Source organism: Anopheles maculipalpis, chromosome 2RL (assembly GCF_943734695.1).
Source record: "Anopheles maculipalpis chromosome 2RL, idAnoMacuDA_375_x, whole genome shotgun sequence".
NCBI lineage: Eukaryota > Metazoa > Arthropoda > Insecta > Diptera > Culicidae > Anopheles > Anopheles maculipalpis.
In genome coordinates, this window is record NC_064871.1 from 91,083,931 (window position 1) to 91,103,926 (window position 19,996).

A 19,996-nucleotide genomic window follows, 5' to 3' on the forward strand; every position below is an offset into this window, starting at 1 on the left:
TTTTTCATCTTGCTTTGAATGCTATAATTTTCCTTGCTATAAAACCTGCCATCTGTTGGTGCAGTCGGCAACAAGATCGTGATTAGCTTGTGAAACTCTCGTATCAGCTTGTCGATCCTTTTCATGGTCACAGCATGAAAACAATGAATCAAATATGCGTGTGACCAGACAACAAGTGGAAGGAGAAGCGCACATATTTAAAACCTCTGGACGTTCGTTGTGCGCGCTTATCGATTGATGCAAAACGAATTAATTGAACATAACGCGAGACACATCGTCCCTATCGAAAGGAATCGTAAGGATTTTTATTTTCACGACAGCCTACAGCAACGATATAAATAATTTACCGACGATTCCAAAGTCCGGGAAAATATCTTCCAAGGCTGTGATTGGGTAGAAATCGGGAAGCTTACGAGAACCAACTTGTTTCATAAGGAAAGGATCGATTCATTACGGGAATACGTAACTGTTTGGAGTAACAGAAGCACCTTTACGCGTAATTGATTTTTGGGGTGAAGGTGGCAAATTAATGATTTTGTCTTTGAAGCTTGCTTTATGCGAAAATTGCACAATAAGATCCCGTAAAACAAATATTCAAATTAGATCATTGACAAATGTTGACGTTAAAAGCTTAGAAACTCATTTAATTTATTAACATCGTATTGTTTTTTTGTGAAATTAATTGCAATAAAATGAGTTCACTGTAGCCTACCGTTTTAGATGGATTAGTTTGTTCCTGCATTAAATTGCTATAAAAGACCTTCAAGCGATCCTCAATGATAGACAGTTAAATTAGGACTATAAGTATGGTTAGTTTAAACTACAAATACTGCAAATTCATCTCAAATGCCTTTTTTTTTTGTTTGCTTCCTTGACTTAATGAAGCCCTTAGCTGACTGATCACGAGCGACCCCGTTCAAATATCTCATTACGTTGCTATAAAGTGCTATGAAAGTGGCTTAAAAATTTGAAATACCCACCACAAAAGCACATATCATCGTCACACGAATTACCTACATGACTTTCGCTTCTTACATATTTGGTCGCCTCGACGCGTAGTAGAATTTCGCTCTTCATATCTCGCTGTTCGGTTTCGTTCCGTTTTTTTTGTTGTTGTCTCATGTGTGTTACAGGGCGATAAAGTAACGTCTTTTTTTGTTTTGCTAGTCTTTTTTCACTCTTCAAATTATCTCTCGGTACAATCTAATAATGGGGGAGAGAGCTCCCTTGCCGAAATTGTTGCCACAATCTTGGTACTGGCAGAAAGTTATACATTTGCGAGTTTTGGAGCAAAAAAAGTCGATAAGCAAACCGATTTTTTTCGTTGTTTTTGTTGTTTTGTTTTATAAATATCAGCGTCGTACGTCGAAAGGTGATAAGAGCAAATCATGATTTAATCTTCCATTGACTCATTATACACTCGTGTGACGACCCTTGGGAAAGGAATAAAGCAGCCGTTGGAAAATGCCGACCAGAGCAAATGGAATTTGATGCACGTCAATAAAATGGGTGACTTTTGATGGTACTTCGAAAATTACCCGATGTGGCATTTCTGTAATCTTTTCTGTTGAAGGTTTCTTTTTTCAAAATGTTTTTTTTTATACTGTACTAACTGATGTGGTGTTTTTTTTTCTTTTCCCTTTCCAGGATGGCCGGAGTTTCATCATACAGAATCAGGCTCAGTTCGCTAAAGAACTGTTGCCACTCAATTACAAACACAACAACATGGCGAGCTTTATTAGGCAGTTGAATATGTGTAAGTGAAATTGTCCTTTTTGGGTGTACTAATTGGCCTTCCAAACTGAACGGATCTTCATCCAACTAATTCAACATCATGCGATCGCTTCTAAACGCTCTTAAACTTACAGATGGTTTTCACAAAATCACCTCAATCGACAATGGTGGCCTGCGGTTTGATAAGGATGAAATGGAGTTCACTCATCCTTGCTTTCAAAAGGATCACCCGTACCTGCTGGAGCACATCAAGCGCAAGATCGCAACATCGAAGCAGCAGCAGCTGCAGGCACAGCAGCAGGCAGAGGACAAGAGTGCACTGAAGCTGGAAGCGGTCAGCCGGGTGCTGAGCGAGGTGAAGAATATGCGCGGCCGGCAGGATACGCTTGATTCGCGCTTCCAGACGATGAAGCAGGAGAATGAGGCGCTCTGGCGCGAAATCGCTATCCTGCGCCAGAAACATCACAAGCAACAGCAGATCGTCAATAAGGTGAGCGCCGATCGATGATGGGAAGAATGAGTTGTGTCCTGTTTATGCGATTGGGATCTGGATGAATTTATTAGGAGTTAAAATTTGTGACTCGATGGACCGTTTATGGTGAGGTGTGATCACTTCTTTCGGTTTGGTGCAGCAGCAACAGCAGCAGCAGCGAACCTCTATTCCCACCCCATTGGTAGATGGGGTAGTGGTGGGATTTGAATATTTTAATTTTATGTTGATATTATCACCCCCTTCAAGAGTTGAGTTTTGCACCCCCTCGCTTTCCCATCCTCCTCCCTTCCACTTTACATCGTACACATCGTACCCACACGCCATCCTTCCATCATTGTTGTTGGGAAGGTGAGCAACTCACACGGGTGGGACTGTTGTAAGCTGTCCGAGGGGGCACAGAAATCCTTTTCCCTAACATATGAAAGTAAGTTATTTATTTATTCGCCGTATGCGCCTGTGCGGCACAGAACCTTCCGCTTGTGCGCTCGTTGTGGGTTCTGTTATTGATGAGGCGGAAAGGCCAGGTTTTCCAGCCAGGTATTAAGTGTTGCGAACCACACCACTGGTTGGACGTATGTCGGTCGTACCTTCTTGGGCTGTGCTAGCTAGTGTCAACGGTGTGTATAATTTTTGGACGAATAATTCTTTAGATAGTAGGTAGAACTCAATAACACACAAACTGTCCTTAAATGTCCAGCCTTCTTGGGCCATCCCACGGGGGTTTAGCAAACCAAATGCAGCAATGGTTTGGTTGAAAGAATATTATAAAAACATCCATCTTTCCTTTTGAACATTACTGTTGTGTAGGCTACATGCCCCTAGCACAACTGGTCATCGTCATTGAAGCTCGGTTGGGTTAGGATCTGCAGCACTATATGTTTGATAATGTTTTTCAAATTTCTTGGGCTTGAAAATAGGGCCCAAACTTCTCTGTTATTTGTTGGACCTTTGGTGTCTCGTGCAAACGATTGTAATGTAAGATGAACGTCCAATCATAAGTATTGAAACCACTCCAATCGAAGCTAAACGAGATTATGCGTAGTATGATGAAGGTTATGCTATAATACATTATCAATCTGTGGCGTTTTTTTTCAATAGATTGTCAGAGGTCTGTAATTTTTCATCCCTAACGTCGTAAATCCAGGTCGTAAATAAAGGAATCTTTAGATCGTAAATCAAAAAGAGATAACAACGCAAATATCACGCTATCAATTATTAGAATTTATTAAATGGAGAATGCCGCTAACCTTTTTCTTTTCTTTTTCTAACTTTTTTTTTCTAGTTGATACAATTCTTGGTGACGATCGTGCAACCGTCCCGCAGTGGACTTGGATCTATGAGCAATGGAAGCAACAAGCGTCGATTCCAGCTGATGATCAATGATGCCCCACAACAGGCAAAGGTAAGGATTGACGTTTTGTTAAGAAATAAATATATGATATGGAGTAAGATTCTTCACATTCATCCGCGTCAAGTTTCGCCGGCACTGGAAAATGTGGTGCAAGTGACCGTGCCCTGCCGTGTGTTATGCACTCACAGAATAGCTATCAATAAATGTGTTTTAAATCCGCATCTTGCCAAGTCTTGCCGAGTGATGTGTTACTGTATATTTTGCCGCCACATTTTCGAGTTCCCGTACGACCCTGCCTACTAATTAATGGTGATTTGCGCTAAATGGGCGTCGTTGTCGCTGTGATGTGGTGGGCAGAGCGGACTAGCCGTGGTCTGAACGTCTCTGTTCGATCATCGATAATTCATGATCCCCCACAACACTGGAGTAGTTGCGGAGCTGTCTGGGTCTCATGGATAAAGCAGCGATCCTATTCTCTGTGACGTTAAAGAATTGTTTCGAACGTAATGGATATTAGGCTGCACTGAAGCCCATTTTCCTAGAAATATGGAGCGTGGTACGGTGCGAGTACGGTAAGATCGATTACACCGCAGAAAATTATACTTTCCACCCTCGATCGTTACCCGGTGTGATTATCGATCAACTTACCAGCGGTGTGCATGGGGACGCATGCTGCCCTGTTATGCAGGACTTACTAATTCAACCTATCTTGTCTATCTTTTTTTCTCTTTTTGTCTTTTTCTACAGCTGAAGAAATCGGAATACGATGAAGGAGCGACTATTGAGGAACTGGGCGAAGCGCTCGAGGAAGTAGCGTACGCAACTCAACAAGAATTATTGTAAGTTTGTGCTCGTCAGCAAGGGTTCTGCTGCTGCTTCTTTTTTGTTTTGAGTTCGTTGTTCATTACTTCTTTAAATCAATTATGTGCTGCTATTTTGGTAAAATATTTAGCAAAACAGAAACAAACACAAAACGAATGCCCTTTACAAAATGGGCTTACTCTCACTCTCGAACCTAGCGGACGGATTGATGAATCTTTGGTTTTTAAATGATTCAATGAGTCTTCCATCATCTGTTTAGGATTATTGTGGTTCAAGAGACCTTGCCTCTTCCTGAATTACCCTTAGTGGCTACTAAACTACTAAAGTATACTGCTTTACAGTTGTTAAACTATTTTAGAACTGATGTATGTTTGATATACCGATGTGAGAGGCGGAGCACGAGTGTTTTGCAGAGTTTTTTATGCTCTCGCAGGTTTTTTAACGATTTTATCAAAGTTTATTTCAAAGTTTTCCAAGTATGTGTGGATTCGTCCCGTAAATTTCAACCGGGTTTTTTCGTTAAAATGTTGCATACATTTTTACATTATTGTTAATTTATTTTTAAAACGCCAAATTTTTAAGAGAGGCAACTGTCAGTAGCTGTTAAAAAAAATTTAGATGAATTCAAACATAACTGAAAAATGTTTCGATTGTAATCGAGGATTTTTTTATACATTCCTCTACTAACTTCCTGTTTGTGCATAACCTAAAACATTGCTGTAGTGAGAAATTTTCTAAAGCAAAATTAAATTTGTATTACATTATCAGAATGTCGACTACGTAACGCAATTCGGTCATTATATTTTTGCAAATCTTTTTTCAAAGATGGAATGATAAAAAAAACTTTAGTTTCAAACATTTATAACATTTTCAAGAAATGAAAAACAAAAAAACCTTTATTTTCGGTAGTTTTGATGCTGTGTAGTGGTGCTCCGACAATTGGCTCGGGGAGTATGGCTGAAATGAATATTTTATTTTTAATATTGTATCGATTGTGTTTGCATGCAATTTACCCGTGATTCACTCTGCTGGTTAGCTCTATCGCGCATTTATTGTGGAGGATTTTAGTATCAACTTATATTTTAACATTTGCATGAGAGTTTTCCATTCCTTAATGTCGTATTTCTCTTCCTGAAGTTGTTTAGTAAAAGCTTATCCACTTTCTGCTAGTTTGCATACTTTTTAGCTAATATTTTAACGACTTTCTCTAAATAGGGGCTAGCTTCTTGTAGGCTGTAAGAAGTTTGACCAACATATCCATTAGAAACATTTTCTGTTAGTAGTTTTCCTTGTTTTCGTACTATCCATAGAAACACAAATATGTATTTAGAAACTAATTTGTTGCTACTATAAAAGGCTTGCCAATAGGATGTTGTGAACCAATATTTGGATGCTTTTTTGCGATGGATGACAAATGCATCAGTTTTTTTTTTAATTCTGAAAGACGTATAATGAAACACGAAAAATTATTACCTTTCTCTTGCTGCTACGTCATTGAATGTACACAATCTGTAGTTCATTTACGAATCAGTTGTTAATTTGTTTTGCGATCCGAACTAATACATTCCGTGTTGTTGTCTGTCAATAGGATTGTTGTTATCGGATAGTTTTTTTTTCTTTTGTTTGTGCTTTTCAACATACGTTACTTGGCTCTTTCCTTTTCCTTCAGGTCAAAACAAGACAAGGGCAAGAAACATGTTATTCCCATCGTAACCACCGGTCAGATTGTTCGCACGTCTCGTTCCGCTGAAGACACAGGAGCTAATACATCTTCTGCTTCGTCGGGTTCCACCGTGGTGGAAAAGAGCACAAAGCCTAGTAACAGTGCCGGTGGTAGCGTGATCTTTAAGAAACTCAATGGTGTTAGCATTGTTAAGAAGGATAAAAACACGCCAAGCGGCGACAAAACGAAGGGGTCCAGGTAATACACGTGAAAGTGAAGCGCAAAATACTTCAAATAATTTGTTCGATGAATCCCAATATTTCTTGTTCCGTCCTAATATCTTCCATTTCCAACTTGGTTCACGGTTTGCACACAAATCACATCTTACTAACTACACTGATCAAATGTTGTAGTTTTGTTTGAGCACAGTCAGATTCGTCGGGTGTCTGAGAGGCCATGAGAGAGGAATGTAGTCTCAGCGACTTAAAGCCTTTGTAAATATTCTACGTTATCTTTCGCTTCGGTTGTTTGACATTTTTAGTTTTTCTTTTTTGCAAAAAGTATGTTACAAATCGATTAAATCGATCTAAATATAATAATAACACAAACGTATCGTGAAGCAAAAGATGAATGATCCGAGTCATTTGGATACTGATACCAAAAATGGCGAATCTAACCTTTGTTCCATTAAAACTGCGACGACAATTTTTGTTGATCTGGACAGTGTTGATGTTACTGTAATGATGTGATCTGTGAGCAAATTTTACTATTGTTGTGTATCTGAAATCGCGAATTGTTTAATACAAGTAGACGATTGTTTTTTGGCCTGATAAACCCCTCGATATTATATTCCTTTTGACTAGTGATGTACATCGTCTGTTAGTTACAAGTATTTGAAAGTTATTAAAACATGTTCCATTGAAGTTCGTAACTTTTTTTAAATGAAATTTAAAATATCTGATTTCATCATCTGATAGTGTATATCTCATAGTGACAGGGATCCGACTATTTTTCGTATGTTTGAAAACAAAGTAATACATCCGTTTTCCATTAATCTCAAACGATAACTAGGATTTATCTTAGCCGTTAAGCTTGGTTAAATATGAAACAATAATTCTCCTTCGGTATTATGTACATCATCATCATCTTCATATTATTGCAACAATGCATTCATTTAGTTCCTATTATCTCCCGTGTCATTTTTGGAAAGAGTTTAACAAATTTGTACAATTTATAAGAGGGTAATTGCTTGAGCGATTTACCGTATATTGATGTTTTTGTTATGGGATACACGATCCATTTCAAAATCCTTCAAATCGATCCCAGTTTTAGTTTACAATATCTCAAGCCCAATTTGAGCTCTATTTTTAATAATAAGCAAAATAGCATGTCCTCCTAATTGCCGAACTAGATGGCTATTGTCCTATGTTCTACAATGTGAATGTAAGGCGGCATATGTGCGTGTTGAAGGAAAAAAAACTTATACAGGATAACGAAAAAACGATGACGACCTCTCCTGCGGAGCATCTTTCAAACACACAATACTGCACCAAACTTACCATCCGTGTGCAGAGACAGACTGTACGATAGGATTTCGTCTTCTCGTTTCTCTTCACTGTATCCTCCTCCTACTAACGGTGTGCCGACAGGCAGGATGGACGGATCGATAGGATGAAGCTTTAAAATGAGAGACACACAAGAGAACCAAAAAAAAAAACAAAAAATCTCCCCAAAACGCATTCAAAATTGCGCTACTCTCTTCCAGCTCTGTCATGCGCTTGAAGACGAGGAGCTATGCGAACGATTGATTGATTGATTGAGATTTTCCCATTCTGTGCCGACAGGAATTCGGAAATACCGGAGGTTAGCTCGCCGATGTCGATGCCGGAGCGGTCCCCATTCCATCGCACGGCAACTCCGTCCATGTCCGGTGGTAGCAGCTCCCGGAGTAGCAATAGCAGCGGAAGCGGCGGCAGTGGCGGCGGAGGAGGAGGTGGATCATTGAACTACAGCGGTGGAAATGAAACGATTGAGGAAATTTTTTCCGAATCACCGATACCGTTTCGTACTGGTGGGGATGTTGGGCCAAGAGGTTCGCTGGTGGTGTCCAAAGGTGGCAAAATGGATACAAGCGATCAGAATCGTCAGCCAAAGTATGCCACACGATCGAGGAATGTAGGCGAACGTGGTCGTGGAGGCAACGCTAACAATGCACCGGCCAACCTAATTCAACTTATCGAAAGCACTATCGATGGCGAGGAACTAGAGGATTATGGTGAACCGTTGGAGGAAGACAACGAGGACGATGAGCATGGATATTTGGTCGATCATGTGGATGAGATAGATCCAACGATCGTGCAATTGTATAACCAGGATAACGACAGTGAAATGATGCTAAACACACCGATGGTAATTAAGGAAATGGAAAAGCAGCAGCAACAACAACAACAGCAGCAACAGCAACAACAACAACAACAACAGCAGCAGCAGCAAAAGCAACAAAAGCAACGCCAACAAGTCGGTGGAAAACGTGGAGAAAGTTTGTTGAAGGGGAATAGCGGCGATAGCAGCCGTAATGATGGAGGGCAGCCGCCACTATCGAATACGTCTCGTTCCCAGGGTAGAAGTCTATTATCTTCTGTCCCGAATCCGGCAAAGGCTGGTGGAAGTGGATTAAAGGCTTCTCCAACCCCGGAAATTCCGACAATGATTATGACCCGAGGTGGCAAAAAGTTGGCTATGGTAAAAAAGCAAACAACGTCCACCAACGAACAGCAGCAGCAGCAGCAGCAACAACAGCAACAACAGCAACAACAGCAACAACAACAGCAACAGCAGCATGAAGATTCATCTTCGCCTGGCCTGTCCGGATTTAATCAGCAGTCGAACGTTAGCAATAATAGTGCTAATACGCCGTCTCCGTCATCCGTTGCTTCGGATGGTTTATCCTTCGCCTCCGATAACAACGGATATATTACAGCGACCGACATTGTGCCGAACGATATATTTGAAGACAGCAACGATCAGAGCAGCGGAATTGTGAAGAATGAAAATAATCCTTCACCGATGCTTAGCAGTGGATTTAACTTCATCGACGGAGGCTACTACAATCCGAACGTGAACATAAACCAGATGAAGGCTGGTCGGCAGCAGCAGCAGCAGCAGCAGCAGCAACAACAGGTGCTGGCACCACAGAGCAATCAACAGCAGCAACAGTCCTCACCTTCTGTTAGCCACATGCTCAACGGCGAAGATGAAGAATTCGACGAGAACTCGCTCGATTCGTCACTGCTACTAAATCGGAGCACATCCCAGGCTGGCAAGAACGACACCACGGATCAGGAGCAGCAAATATCCAAGTTTGTCAGCAATGATCTAGACGTGTCCCGTCTGAACACGGTGTTAGTATTTTTGTTTGCGGAAAACCTCCCCAAAGTATTTGGGGCGGGGTTGTTGTGTTCTATTGGCAACCCCTTTCGATTAGTACCATCGCATCAACACCAACACCGGTTCGCTCCGAGGACACGTTTCTTTTTTAAATCTGCTTCGCAACACCGAGCTTTTCACCAATGAATTAGGGCATAGTGTAGAACCGCAAAAGTCCCGTGGTCTAGAAAATATTTTACTTACAATATTAGGCAAGCACACAACCCAGAACGCTTACATTTGTTTCGCCATCATCATGTTTAGGGCGAATTGTTGTTTCCTTTGTTTTTACCAACGCAATTGGGATGCATTGATTTTACGCCATCCATCTTGATTTATTTCCCCTTTTTGCCCATTTTTTTTTGTCTTTGGCCCATCTTTTTTTTTGTCTTTACTGTGTATGTTATTCGCAATTGTACTTGATCGATACAGTTACAAGTTTTTGCACTTGTTATCGTTATTGTTGATATTGTTTATATATATTTATTTTTTAAATGTTATGTTCAAAGGTTTAAAGGATACTAAATATTTAGGGATGACTTTTACCAAAGTAATAATTATAATAATTATCAAGTGTTGAACTGTTCTTTTATGGCTAATTACCATCTAAGAAATTACTTTAAATTGAACGCATTTTAATGCGTTTTCACATTTCACATTCATATTATTCATTCATATTTTTAATCATTTAATATTAAAAAACAATAATGGGGCCATTATAGTATTATAAACAAAAAGCATTGAATGAAAACATAGCTCTCACGAACCTGTTGTGTGCTAAATAAATTAAAATTGGGTTAGTAGAGTAAAAAGGCGCACAAAAGACAAAATTTATGTATGAAGCATTTTCTAACCACGAAGCAATTAGGTGTGTGAGCTCGGTAGCGCGCCGCATACAAACGCGTGTGCTGCGTAAAACCGGAAGGATAATTGGCGATATTAATCGAAGGTGGTTGCGCCTCTTTTTCTTCTTCCTTTCTTCCTTTCAATGTTTTTGTTTCTTTTTCCGCAAAAATGTGTGTGCGCGTGCGTGCGTATGTTCTTCTGCACGCCACATATGCATCTGTGTACTTACAGGGCCGAGTATGGACAGCACATCGACTCCGTACAGAACGATTTGGAATCGCTAAAGGAACTGCTTAAGGGCGAAGGCTACCAGCTCGATGCGAACGCACTGCTCGGGGTAAGTTTGAGTGATTGGTAGAGGCAGCTTTTTTTCCTGGCGGGAAGAGGATTGTTTGCGTTGATTGATTGAGCAGGAAACAAAACAGGTCAGAAGTAGAACAAAATAGCAAACGTATTATTGCGAAGCAAAGAGAACGATGATCGTACCAAGAAATGAGGATCGATCGATCGAGACTAGTAATAAATGTTTGCTTGTTGTGTAAATGGGCTTTGTGAAGCGCAACTTTGTGACTAATTTATTCATATACCTTTTCTCGGGATGATAAATCACACGAGATATGTCTTGTCTCATCATCAAATTGGATAAGCAAATCATGATTGGCCTACAATTTGATGAAATGCAAAATTTTGGTACCAAATCTCGCTCAGTGAGACGGACAATGTCTAAGTTAAGTTTCATAAAAAATACTATACTGTTACTGGATACCGTTTCCTTCTAAGATTTAGGAGAAAAAAGTTAAATATTAAATTTTTGTGCACTGTCCACTGTCACATACAATGATCAAAATTATTGTTCAGTACATGTTTTTATTGTTTGAAAATCAAGGACAATTTCGCTCTGTAAGGTGTAGCAAATAAGTTATTGGCATCTTCAAAATTTGTTTTCAAACATTAACTTGATGTATTTTTCAAAAATATGTCTAAAAAAAACAGTAGATTCACTCACTGTAGCAATACGAGTTTCTTAACATTACTCCAAATGATAAGAAATGTTATTATCTAAAAAATATACGTATAGTTTCATATATTTCTTGTACTTGTGTCGGCAAAGAATAGTCCATGATCGATACAAATACTTTCCAGCTCTTCACGATGGTTTCGTTTCAAAATCTGGGTACAACTTTCTTCCTGACTGGTCAAATCAATACTCTCTACTTATGCCGCTGCAGATTTATGTTTTTGTAACAACCTTTCTGGATGATATATTTTTCATGCTCGTAATGTTTTTCTTCTTTCTTCCAATTATATATTAACTTAAACAACAACAAATTTCAACCTTTACATATCAATTCCAACTGGATGCACACACTGGTGGTATCAAACACAAAAAAACTTTAAATTGGAATTGAATGGTTTTGGTAATTAAAAAAAAAAAAATAATGAAATATCCTAACAAACTTCAACAAACAAAATGCACTGATGGTGGTGACTGATATTTTTGATGAAATTGATGCTGATGCTTATGATGATGATGATGATGGTCGAGTATGCTATATCTCCAAACACATGCTGCTCTACCATGAACCCTCAACACCTATCCTGATTCCCCTGACGATGATTAATTGGGAATGTTGCAAACAAATGTTTCGTTGTGCTGGAATCCGAAACAAAATTCCCTGTGTGTGTGTGTACAATTGAAATCTATTCGATTCGTATTCAATATCAACTTTATCAACCCGTGAAATAATACTACTTCACACAACTTCACAACAACAGAACGCATGCTCTACCGCACCCCCGTTCGGACGCGTGTATTTCCCGTCGTGCCCGTTCGATCTGGATACCATCAATAAGGTTAGAACCGATGTAAGCATACACAGCCCAATAGTTTGTAAGCCGCGACGTTATATGAATGATCGAGACATTAAGCATTGTAAACCTAACTGTCCGCATGAAGGGTATGAACCAAAGCAGTATAACTGGTGCACTCCAGGATTGATCGCGAAAGTCGCAAAAGTTTCGTGAATATTTCCCACTTTCATTTTTTTACCCTTAGCAAAAAATTGCGTTTTATCTGCACGTGTAAAATATACGGTTCAAACTGCCTTTGTACAGAATTTAAAAATTGACCACAAAACAAATCCACTTTCTTATGTCGATAAGAAAACTCCATTCTGCTCTCGCTCATGTTACGATTGCGTATGTGGTTTTGCATATAGATAATATTAAACAAAAAAAAAAAAACAACTATTTCTATATGAAAAATCATATCACTATTGTTTTATACTGACCCAAAACCACACCCTTCAGTGTTAGTATATGTATGTGTGTGTGCACGTGTGTGTGTTTGTACGATGCAACAAAAAAATCATCCTCTGGCATTCTTTCTATTTTTTATGCCGATCGTCTTTGGCCGCATCTCTTTGCAGCTTTTCAACAACAACGAAGACATGCTGGGCTACGATTTTCCGATGAACCTGCCGGACATGATGACCGACGATCAGCAGCAGGTGTTACAGCAACATCAGCAGCAGGGACAAACGTTGCCTCAACAGCAACAGCACAGCAGCAGCAACGGCAGTGACAAGTCTGCCTCCTCCAGCAGTCCGACACCCGGTACGTAGTCGGTCATCCGTACCGCGAAACGCGCTATTAATGTTGGTGTTTTTTTCTATTAATTATCTAAAACAAAAAGGCAAACAGTTACAGCAGAAAGTGAAAGGTTTAAAGGGCATAATCGTGTACATTGCATGGTGTATTTTTTTGTGTTGATTTTTTAAACCATCTTGGTGGGTGTTTTTAGTACAATTGGTCTAAAAATGAAGATGGTTGGTTTATTGAACTAAAAAAATAGAGAAAGGGTTTCTTTTTAAGAGAGCAAGGAAGCTACTCTCTACGCAAAGGACACCGATACCCTCACCAACACAGTTGATGGAAAGATTCGGGGTATTTGAAAAAATGTTCGGTTTCTTTCTGACAAACTGTGTTGATGAATTAGGTAGTTGGCAAGGCATCTGAATCGTCTGAACTTATAAGCTTCATATAAGGCAGTACTATATCAGTTGCGTGTGGTTTGTTAAGCTTAAAATGATAATACTTTAAAACATTAAGATTGGCTGTTTAGTATATAATTCGTATATAGTGGTTAAAATATGCTTTTAGAATTAAGATTTCTTGTCTCTTTTTTCCTTTAAGAAAAAGGCAAAAAGTATATTTAAAAATTAGAATTTTTTTGTTTATGAAATGGTCTGAATGTCGATGATCCCATTTCATCATTGGTATTTGATTTATTGCCTGATAATTTTCAAGTAAATTTGCATTTGTAAGTTATAAATCAAAAAAAAAAAAACGGGAAGGAGAGCTCAAAGAATAAGTTTTGCTTCTTGTTTCCATTAATCCACAGTGAAAAAAGTTCCCCTTTCGTGAAAACAAAACAAAAAATCACATCTAGGTGATACAATAATTTAAAAATTGCTGTGATTTTTCATTAGTATGAAATGTCTCATTTACCTCATATTCTTTTTCAGTTCCCGTGACAGAAGCATAAGTGTGTAATGTCCCCGTCAAATCTCGAATCGCGTTTCCAATCACAGTCGCAAAACCTAGTCTAACCAAAAAAACACACATGTAAACCAAAAAATCACACAAATCTCGCTAATCACAACAATCTGACCTTCTTCCTTTCCACAGGAATGTCTGTTGCGATGCAAAGATATGGTTGATAAGTTGATATACAGAAAGATAATGGCAATTGAGAACACTGATGTAAAGAGATTTTTGGAGGCTTGTGGGCAATGGAAAGATTTAAGATCTTCGAGGTCGAGCTCAAATGCAATAAAATGCGAGCAGCAGTGCAGAGCATCATGAATGCATCTTGATAACATAAAACATTTGGTTGCGCACAAGTGTGTGTATGTCAAATACCACCATCACTCTCTAGCGTGTGAGGCAAACCACAAAAAAAACATGAGCATAAAATGGTGATAATGGTCTACGACAAGATAACAAAAAAAAAATGCAAAAAAAAGATAATGAGCGTTTGATCAAGTGTGTGTGTGTGTAGTCGTTATCACCAATCATGAGCGAGAGATCATTTTTGGTGCACGCACTGTGTGAACGGAAAAAGGACCTTCGAGTTTCGGTTCCGTAATTGTGGTTTCTGGTGTGCTTCTGGTCGTTGTCGTTGTTGTTTCGCGATCTGATCTGATGGTTGATGGCCAAAGAAACAATAATCAAGGTACATACCGAGATGTTTGATCCTCCGATGCTGTCTGTTGGTGCGTGGCTGCAGAAGAATGCTGCCGTGGCTCTGTGTGGAGAGGAGGGAAGCTGGGTGCTGCCGCCGTTGTCGCTATTTTGGGCTATTCTCCTCCTGTACGATACGTGTGTGCAAAAAGGGCGAGAAAATAAGTAATAGAGAGAGGAAGGAAGGAAATATAGGATAAGGCGACGCGAGTCACACTCTGGGGGCGAGGCGATGTTCTGCTAAAATCGTTTGTGGGTCTACCAAAAGAGTCTCTCAGCCCACATATGCAACAAAGGTACTGTTGTTGTTACGCTTCTTCCAATTCAACTCTATACCAGGGGCGCGAACAGGGATCGCGGACGATTTGTTTTTCGTATATACTCATACAATTATAAATTTATAAACTTATACATATGTTAATTATTCAGTCAGCCAATTACGTATACACATTCGCTCACATTCCCCTCCCCCACTATGTTGTCGTATACTCCTTCATCAACACCTACCAGACATTTCTCATCCGTTAGGTTCCCATTATCCACCAAAAACAAAGGTTCCTTAAGAACTTTCATATCCAATTCCTAAATTCCTGTGTTTGTTTTCCTTAAGTACTATTCCCACCTGTCCACGGAAGAGATGGAGGAGTATAGGCAACCATGCAAGAGAACAGTTACTATCAATAAGTTTAGTGTCATACAGTTAGTGAAGAAAATGTGCGTCAAACAACGAATTACAAGGTGGGTTCAAAATGTAACGGTAGCCTTTTTAATTACGTACAAATTACGAGCGTATGATTGCAACACTCGTGCTTATAGTTGTGCTGCTTGATGTAGTTCCCAATAATATCGATCCACCTTAAAAAATCATCCGTTACTTTTTGAACCTCACTTCGTATTTCTGTTTTTCTGTGCATGTTTGAAACTGTCTGGATGTCTGGTGGGTACGTTACACATCCTGGAACACCCATTTTGAGTCAAATTTGTTTTTGTAAAATAAATTTTACTAGATTAAACGTTGTTCCAGATGAAGTAGTGTACTGGAGCGCATGAGAATATTTATAGCGGTTTACTAAGGTTATGAAAAAACAAGTTTCTACATGATAAAAACCATACGGCGCGATACAAGATGCACAACAACAAACCGTCGTTTGTTGTGCTTGCTTTGAATTGCACGTTGCTTCAATCATATGGAGAACTGTTTTATTGACCAGGTTAACCCTATAAAATGTGTATTGTACGAGTGAGGATGTGCGTGTCTAATAAAGAACATGTGGGAAGAATAACTATGAGTTTGTCAACCAAAAGTGTAGATAGGAAAGAGATGATAGGCTGGGTGATGAATGGGAAAAGAGGGAAAGAAGTATCTACACAGGGGAATGTGAGGATAGGTCATATTTGCCAATTGGATGGGAATTTGCCAAAGATGGGGATTTGGGGTTAAAGGAAGGGAAGATATAGATACATGTTTGTATTTGCCAAAGGTGATTCGTGTGAATGGGTGTGGAACGTATGTACATAAGTGTGTGTGTGAGTTTGTATGTATGCAATCTTTAAGAATGTTGAGACACACAATGGCTAGGAGCTTTAAGGTATATGCCAGGATTAGAGAATACTACCGTTTCGAAGAAATAACTACACAAAAGTATAATACGTTTATATGCCGTTACTAATTTTCTGTTTTTCTTGACCGTTTCTTTCTGTATCTCCCCTTGTTCGTATGAAATCTGCACAAAATCTCCATGTATTGCCGAACTATCGAACTGTGTGAAATGTGGCAATTTGGATACATGAAATCGCATATTGTGGAATGACAAAATAATTCGTTGTTGGTTGGTACGCTAAAACAGGAGGACACATTTCACCCGTACCGTCAGCGCACACACAGCTCATGAGTTACAAGCTGCATGGAGGTGATCTTGCTGGTGCAAATAATAACGTACATAATGGCATTCTTGGCATTGGACTGCATGGCAATGGTAGCAACGGCATGCATGCTAGCAACGGAAATGGCCACATTAACGTTGGAAACGGTGTCATCGGTCCCGGCGGTACCCTCGGCATTGTGTCGGGCGATTACATCGATCTGAACGAGCTGCTAAACATGGACGCTAATTGCGCTGGTAACGACGATGAACATTCGCTGGTCGCCTAAAGCCAGCCACCATTTACAACAGCAGCAGCAGCAGCATTTCTGCCGATTTACTTCAATTTCTGCATGTCGTAATCGACTGCAACTTTAGCCGTTGTGAAACTATTACTACATGAACTCTCTATGGTTCTATTACGGAAATGTGTTTTTGTGTGTGTGTGTGTGAATGTTTGTCGTACGTTGTTATGGATGTCAACACCCGATTCTCCGACACCACAACCACCACCGCCAACTGATCCTCAGCATCTCAACCTTTTTTATACTCAGCCTCCAGCAGAGAAGCGAGATCGTGCATACGATCAGAACAGAACGGAGAAATGAATGCGCAAACAACAAGCGACACGTGCACGACCACATGAAGTACACATCGGCTAGCTTAAAGGCCTGCGCGAAAGGCAAAAAGCATCTCAAAATTTACTCCTGTCAAAAGAAACCAACCGAACCGGAACCGAAAAAAAGGCCATCATCGTGTATCGTGTGTGAGAAGGAGCAGCTAAAAGCAGTTATTAGACAAAGCTTTTCTAAAAACAAAACAAAAACATTGAATTTTATTGCAATTTTGCAACCCTCTGTCACAGCAAAGAGACCGATAGTGCTACGATACTATGTTTGTTTCCATTTTCTCTATGATAAATATTGCGTGTTTGCTCTTTGGGATTATTTTACTAAAACAAAACAAACAAACAAAACAAAAAAAACCATTCCTGACGTTGATCGAAAAGTTGTGCACCCGTTTAAGGGTGGATCGACAAACTGATAAGGACGAGGGAAAAAAGATTTTGCTTGTCCGTGCACGTGGGTAGTCAGGAGCCCAAATATAATGCCTTTTGACGCAGGCAAATGATAACTGTAAGAAACGGCTCGAAGTGTTGATTTTTTTTCTTGTGTAAGCCCCATTGCTGGAAAACTATGATTACTGAAAGGATCTCTTTGTTCTTAAGGGATGTTTGGTATGTGTTGTTATAATAGTTGTCGGGCCCAAGTAGAAAAAAAAGTGGAACATTGGATTTCTTTGATTTTAAAACCAGCTGTCAGTTCTTTGAACTATGTTTTACTGGCGCTTCAAAGTTGAAGACTAGCTAGCAGAAAGGATGTATAAAATATTTTGCTAATAGTTATAGAACACAGAGCTCAAAACAAACCCCACAACAGTACGGTGGAAGATGATATTAAACAAGGAAGTAAAACTTTATCGGATGTGAGTGAACGAAAAAGTCCTCGAAGGACACGTATACAGAGAGAAGGGAGTAGGAAACAAAAGAAATCAGCCCTTAAAATTAAAATTATATGTATAGCTCTAATACAAAGAAACAAAACACAGATACAAAAAAAAAAGTAAACCTCAGGATGAAAAAGTTTGGCTGAGTTTTTATTAAGTATATATAAATAACAGGTGAAGGATAACGTTTTGCGTTCAATGTACACAAGTACTGGTACATTATTTAGATGATTTATATATTTTCTGTTAATATACATTGTGTGTGAGTGTGTGTGTGTGTTAAGTTTGCTGATCCGCCAATGGATGATTGAGTTGAGGTATAGTAAATTAAGCTGTTTTTTCTCTTGTTTTTAAATTTTGATTCTCCTTTAGTTGTATTTTGTGTTTTGGTTTGTGGTAGAGAATAGGAATGCCGAACGGTGCAGTGACAGGTATAAATTGCAATTTTAAGTTTATTTTCTTTGCATCGTGATTATGATTAACGCAAAGAGCAGAGAAGAGAAAAGTATATTAGTGGGTAGTGTAGTAGAATTAGGATAAAATTGTTACTTTGTATGCCTATCTTCTGACCTATGGTTCAAGGAATTTTGACTTATCTGAAGCAGCAAAAGAAGGTTATGTTGCAAACACAACAATATATACAGATACAATTCTGAACTACCTACCAAAAAACCTGTAAATACATACACACACTGGTAGTAGCAAATCAGGAAGTGTGTTGCGTGAAGCAGAAGAGAGATTGTATCCTTGCAAATCCGCAAGAAAAGGACATGAAAACATGAAATCGCGTACCTGAGACATTCAGCGAGTAGAACACACTAGTAGAAAAGCAGGAGGAAGGTGTTACGGGGTGCATTAGTAGCAGTACTACACCGCGTTTGTGCATATAGTCCTAAACTTGGGGAAACACCCGAAATATAGTTTACAAAAACAATTCACTTTCTACATCTCTTCTCCTGCTACAGCTTCAAACATGTTGCAAGAAACAAGAGAAGCCACACACGCATACAGCTATAAAACCTTAGTTGAATTTAACAAATTGCTATCGATTTGCTTTAAAATTTGTATAATTTTCGTATTATTGTTACGTCTGATGTTGATGGCGCAATCACAACGACAACACAACAGGTGTGAACTGGTGAAGGAACAAAACCGCAACATATTAATCTTATCGCCTAATGTTTCTATGTTATTCTATTGTCTAGTTAGGCTAGTTACTTTCTACAACTGCAAGCAAAACAAAACAAAATAAAATAAAATCAACGCACACACATACATAGTATAATTACTGGTTACTATTTACGACCACGCCGTTGCGATATGTCCGTTTATCATTAAATATTGTTATCTTTTCTTCCTTCCTATTGCATTTTATGTATGTATGTGTGTGTGCGTGTTTGTGCAGTTTTTACCTGTTTGCGAACTGTATTTGGTGTAGACAAGAACAAAAGATTATTTTCCTCACCTTCGTTTTCTCTGTACACATTCAAAGTGGTAGTTTGTATTATAATGTGTAAAATCTTGTATTTCTTTAGGACTCTTTATCCTTATTGACAAGCACACAACAGCAGTCCCCCCTAAAGTGGTAGTTTTGTGCCGATGATTTAAGCAGTGCTACATACAAAGAGACACTAAATATATGTTGAGGATGTAGAGAACACACACACACAATAGAAGGGTGCAAGCAAGTAAGGCCCGCTATTGTGTGTGGTCCATGCAAGTGCTGCTTTATTGTAACATACTGATACGAAAGGATTCAAATTCAGGTATAGGATGTAATAATATGTGAGTAAAGAAACAAAAAAATATGGATTTAATCACTAAGAACACAAACACTGTATTCTCCCGTTTAAAGTAAAATACACGGTCAATATGAGAATTTATCGCATTCGTGTACCGTGTGTAGAATGAAAGGTTTTTTTTTATTTGTGGATAGTTTATACTTCTCATTTTGGAATACAACATTCGAAAAGATTTTCCATACGTTTCTTTCAGCTTATAAATTGATGGCATAACATTGTACTCCCGTCAGTCCTCTCCCGATCTTG

The 19,996-nt window shown here is 39.1% G+C and overlaps 3 protein-coding genes across 4 annotated transcripts in view; 2 read left to right on the plus strand and 1 right to left on the minus strand.

Moving 5' to 3' along the window:
• Positions 1 to 16,732, plus strand: part of LOC126567839 (probable serine/threonine-protein kinase yakA) — an 84,338-nt gene extending 67,606 nt beyond the window's left edge. The window contains exons 3-11 of the mRNA XM_050224152.1: positions 1,648 to 1,756; positions 1,869 to 2,224; positions 3,510 to 3,629; positions 4,326 to 4,417; positions 7,908 to 9,464; positions 10,567 to 10,672; positions 12,112 to 12,201; positions 12,765 to 12,951; positions 16,428 to 16,732. Coding sequence (XP_050080109.1) covers positions 1,648 to 1,756; positions 1,869 to 2,224; positions 3,510 to 3,629; positions 4,326 to 4,417; positions 7,908 to 9,464; positions 10,567 to 10,672; positions 12,112 to 12,201; positions 12,765 to 12,951; positions 16,428 to 16,732 — 2,922 coding nt within the window. The remainder of the gene's footprint in view (positions 1 to 1,647; positions 1,757 to 1,868; positions 2,225 to 3,509; positions 3,630 to 4,325; positions 4,418 to 7,907; positions 9,465 to 10,566; positions 10,673 to 12,111; positions 12,202 to 12,764; positions 12,952 to 16,427) is intronic.
• The window catches only part of LOC126568629 (protein anon-73B1), a 793,767-nt gene that overhangs the window by 513,237 nt on the left and 260,534 nt on the right, over positions 1 to 19,996 (minus strand). The window lies entirely within an intron of this gene.
• LOC126568418 (uncharacterized) overlaps positions 1 to 19,996 on the plus strand; it is a 366,923-nt gene that overhangs the window by 68,299 nt on the left and 278,628 nt on the right. The gene's annotated exons all lie outside the window — the stretch shown is intronic.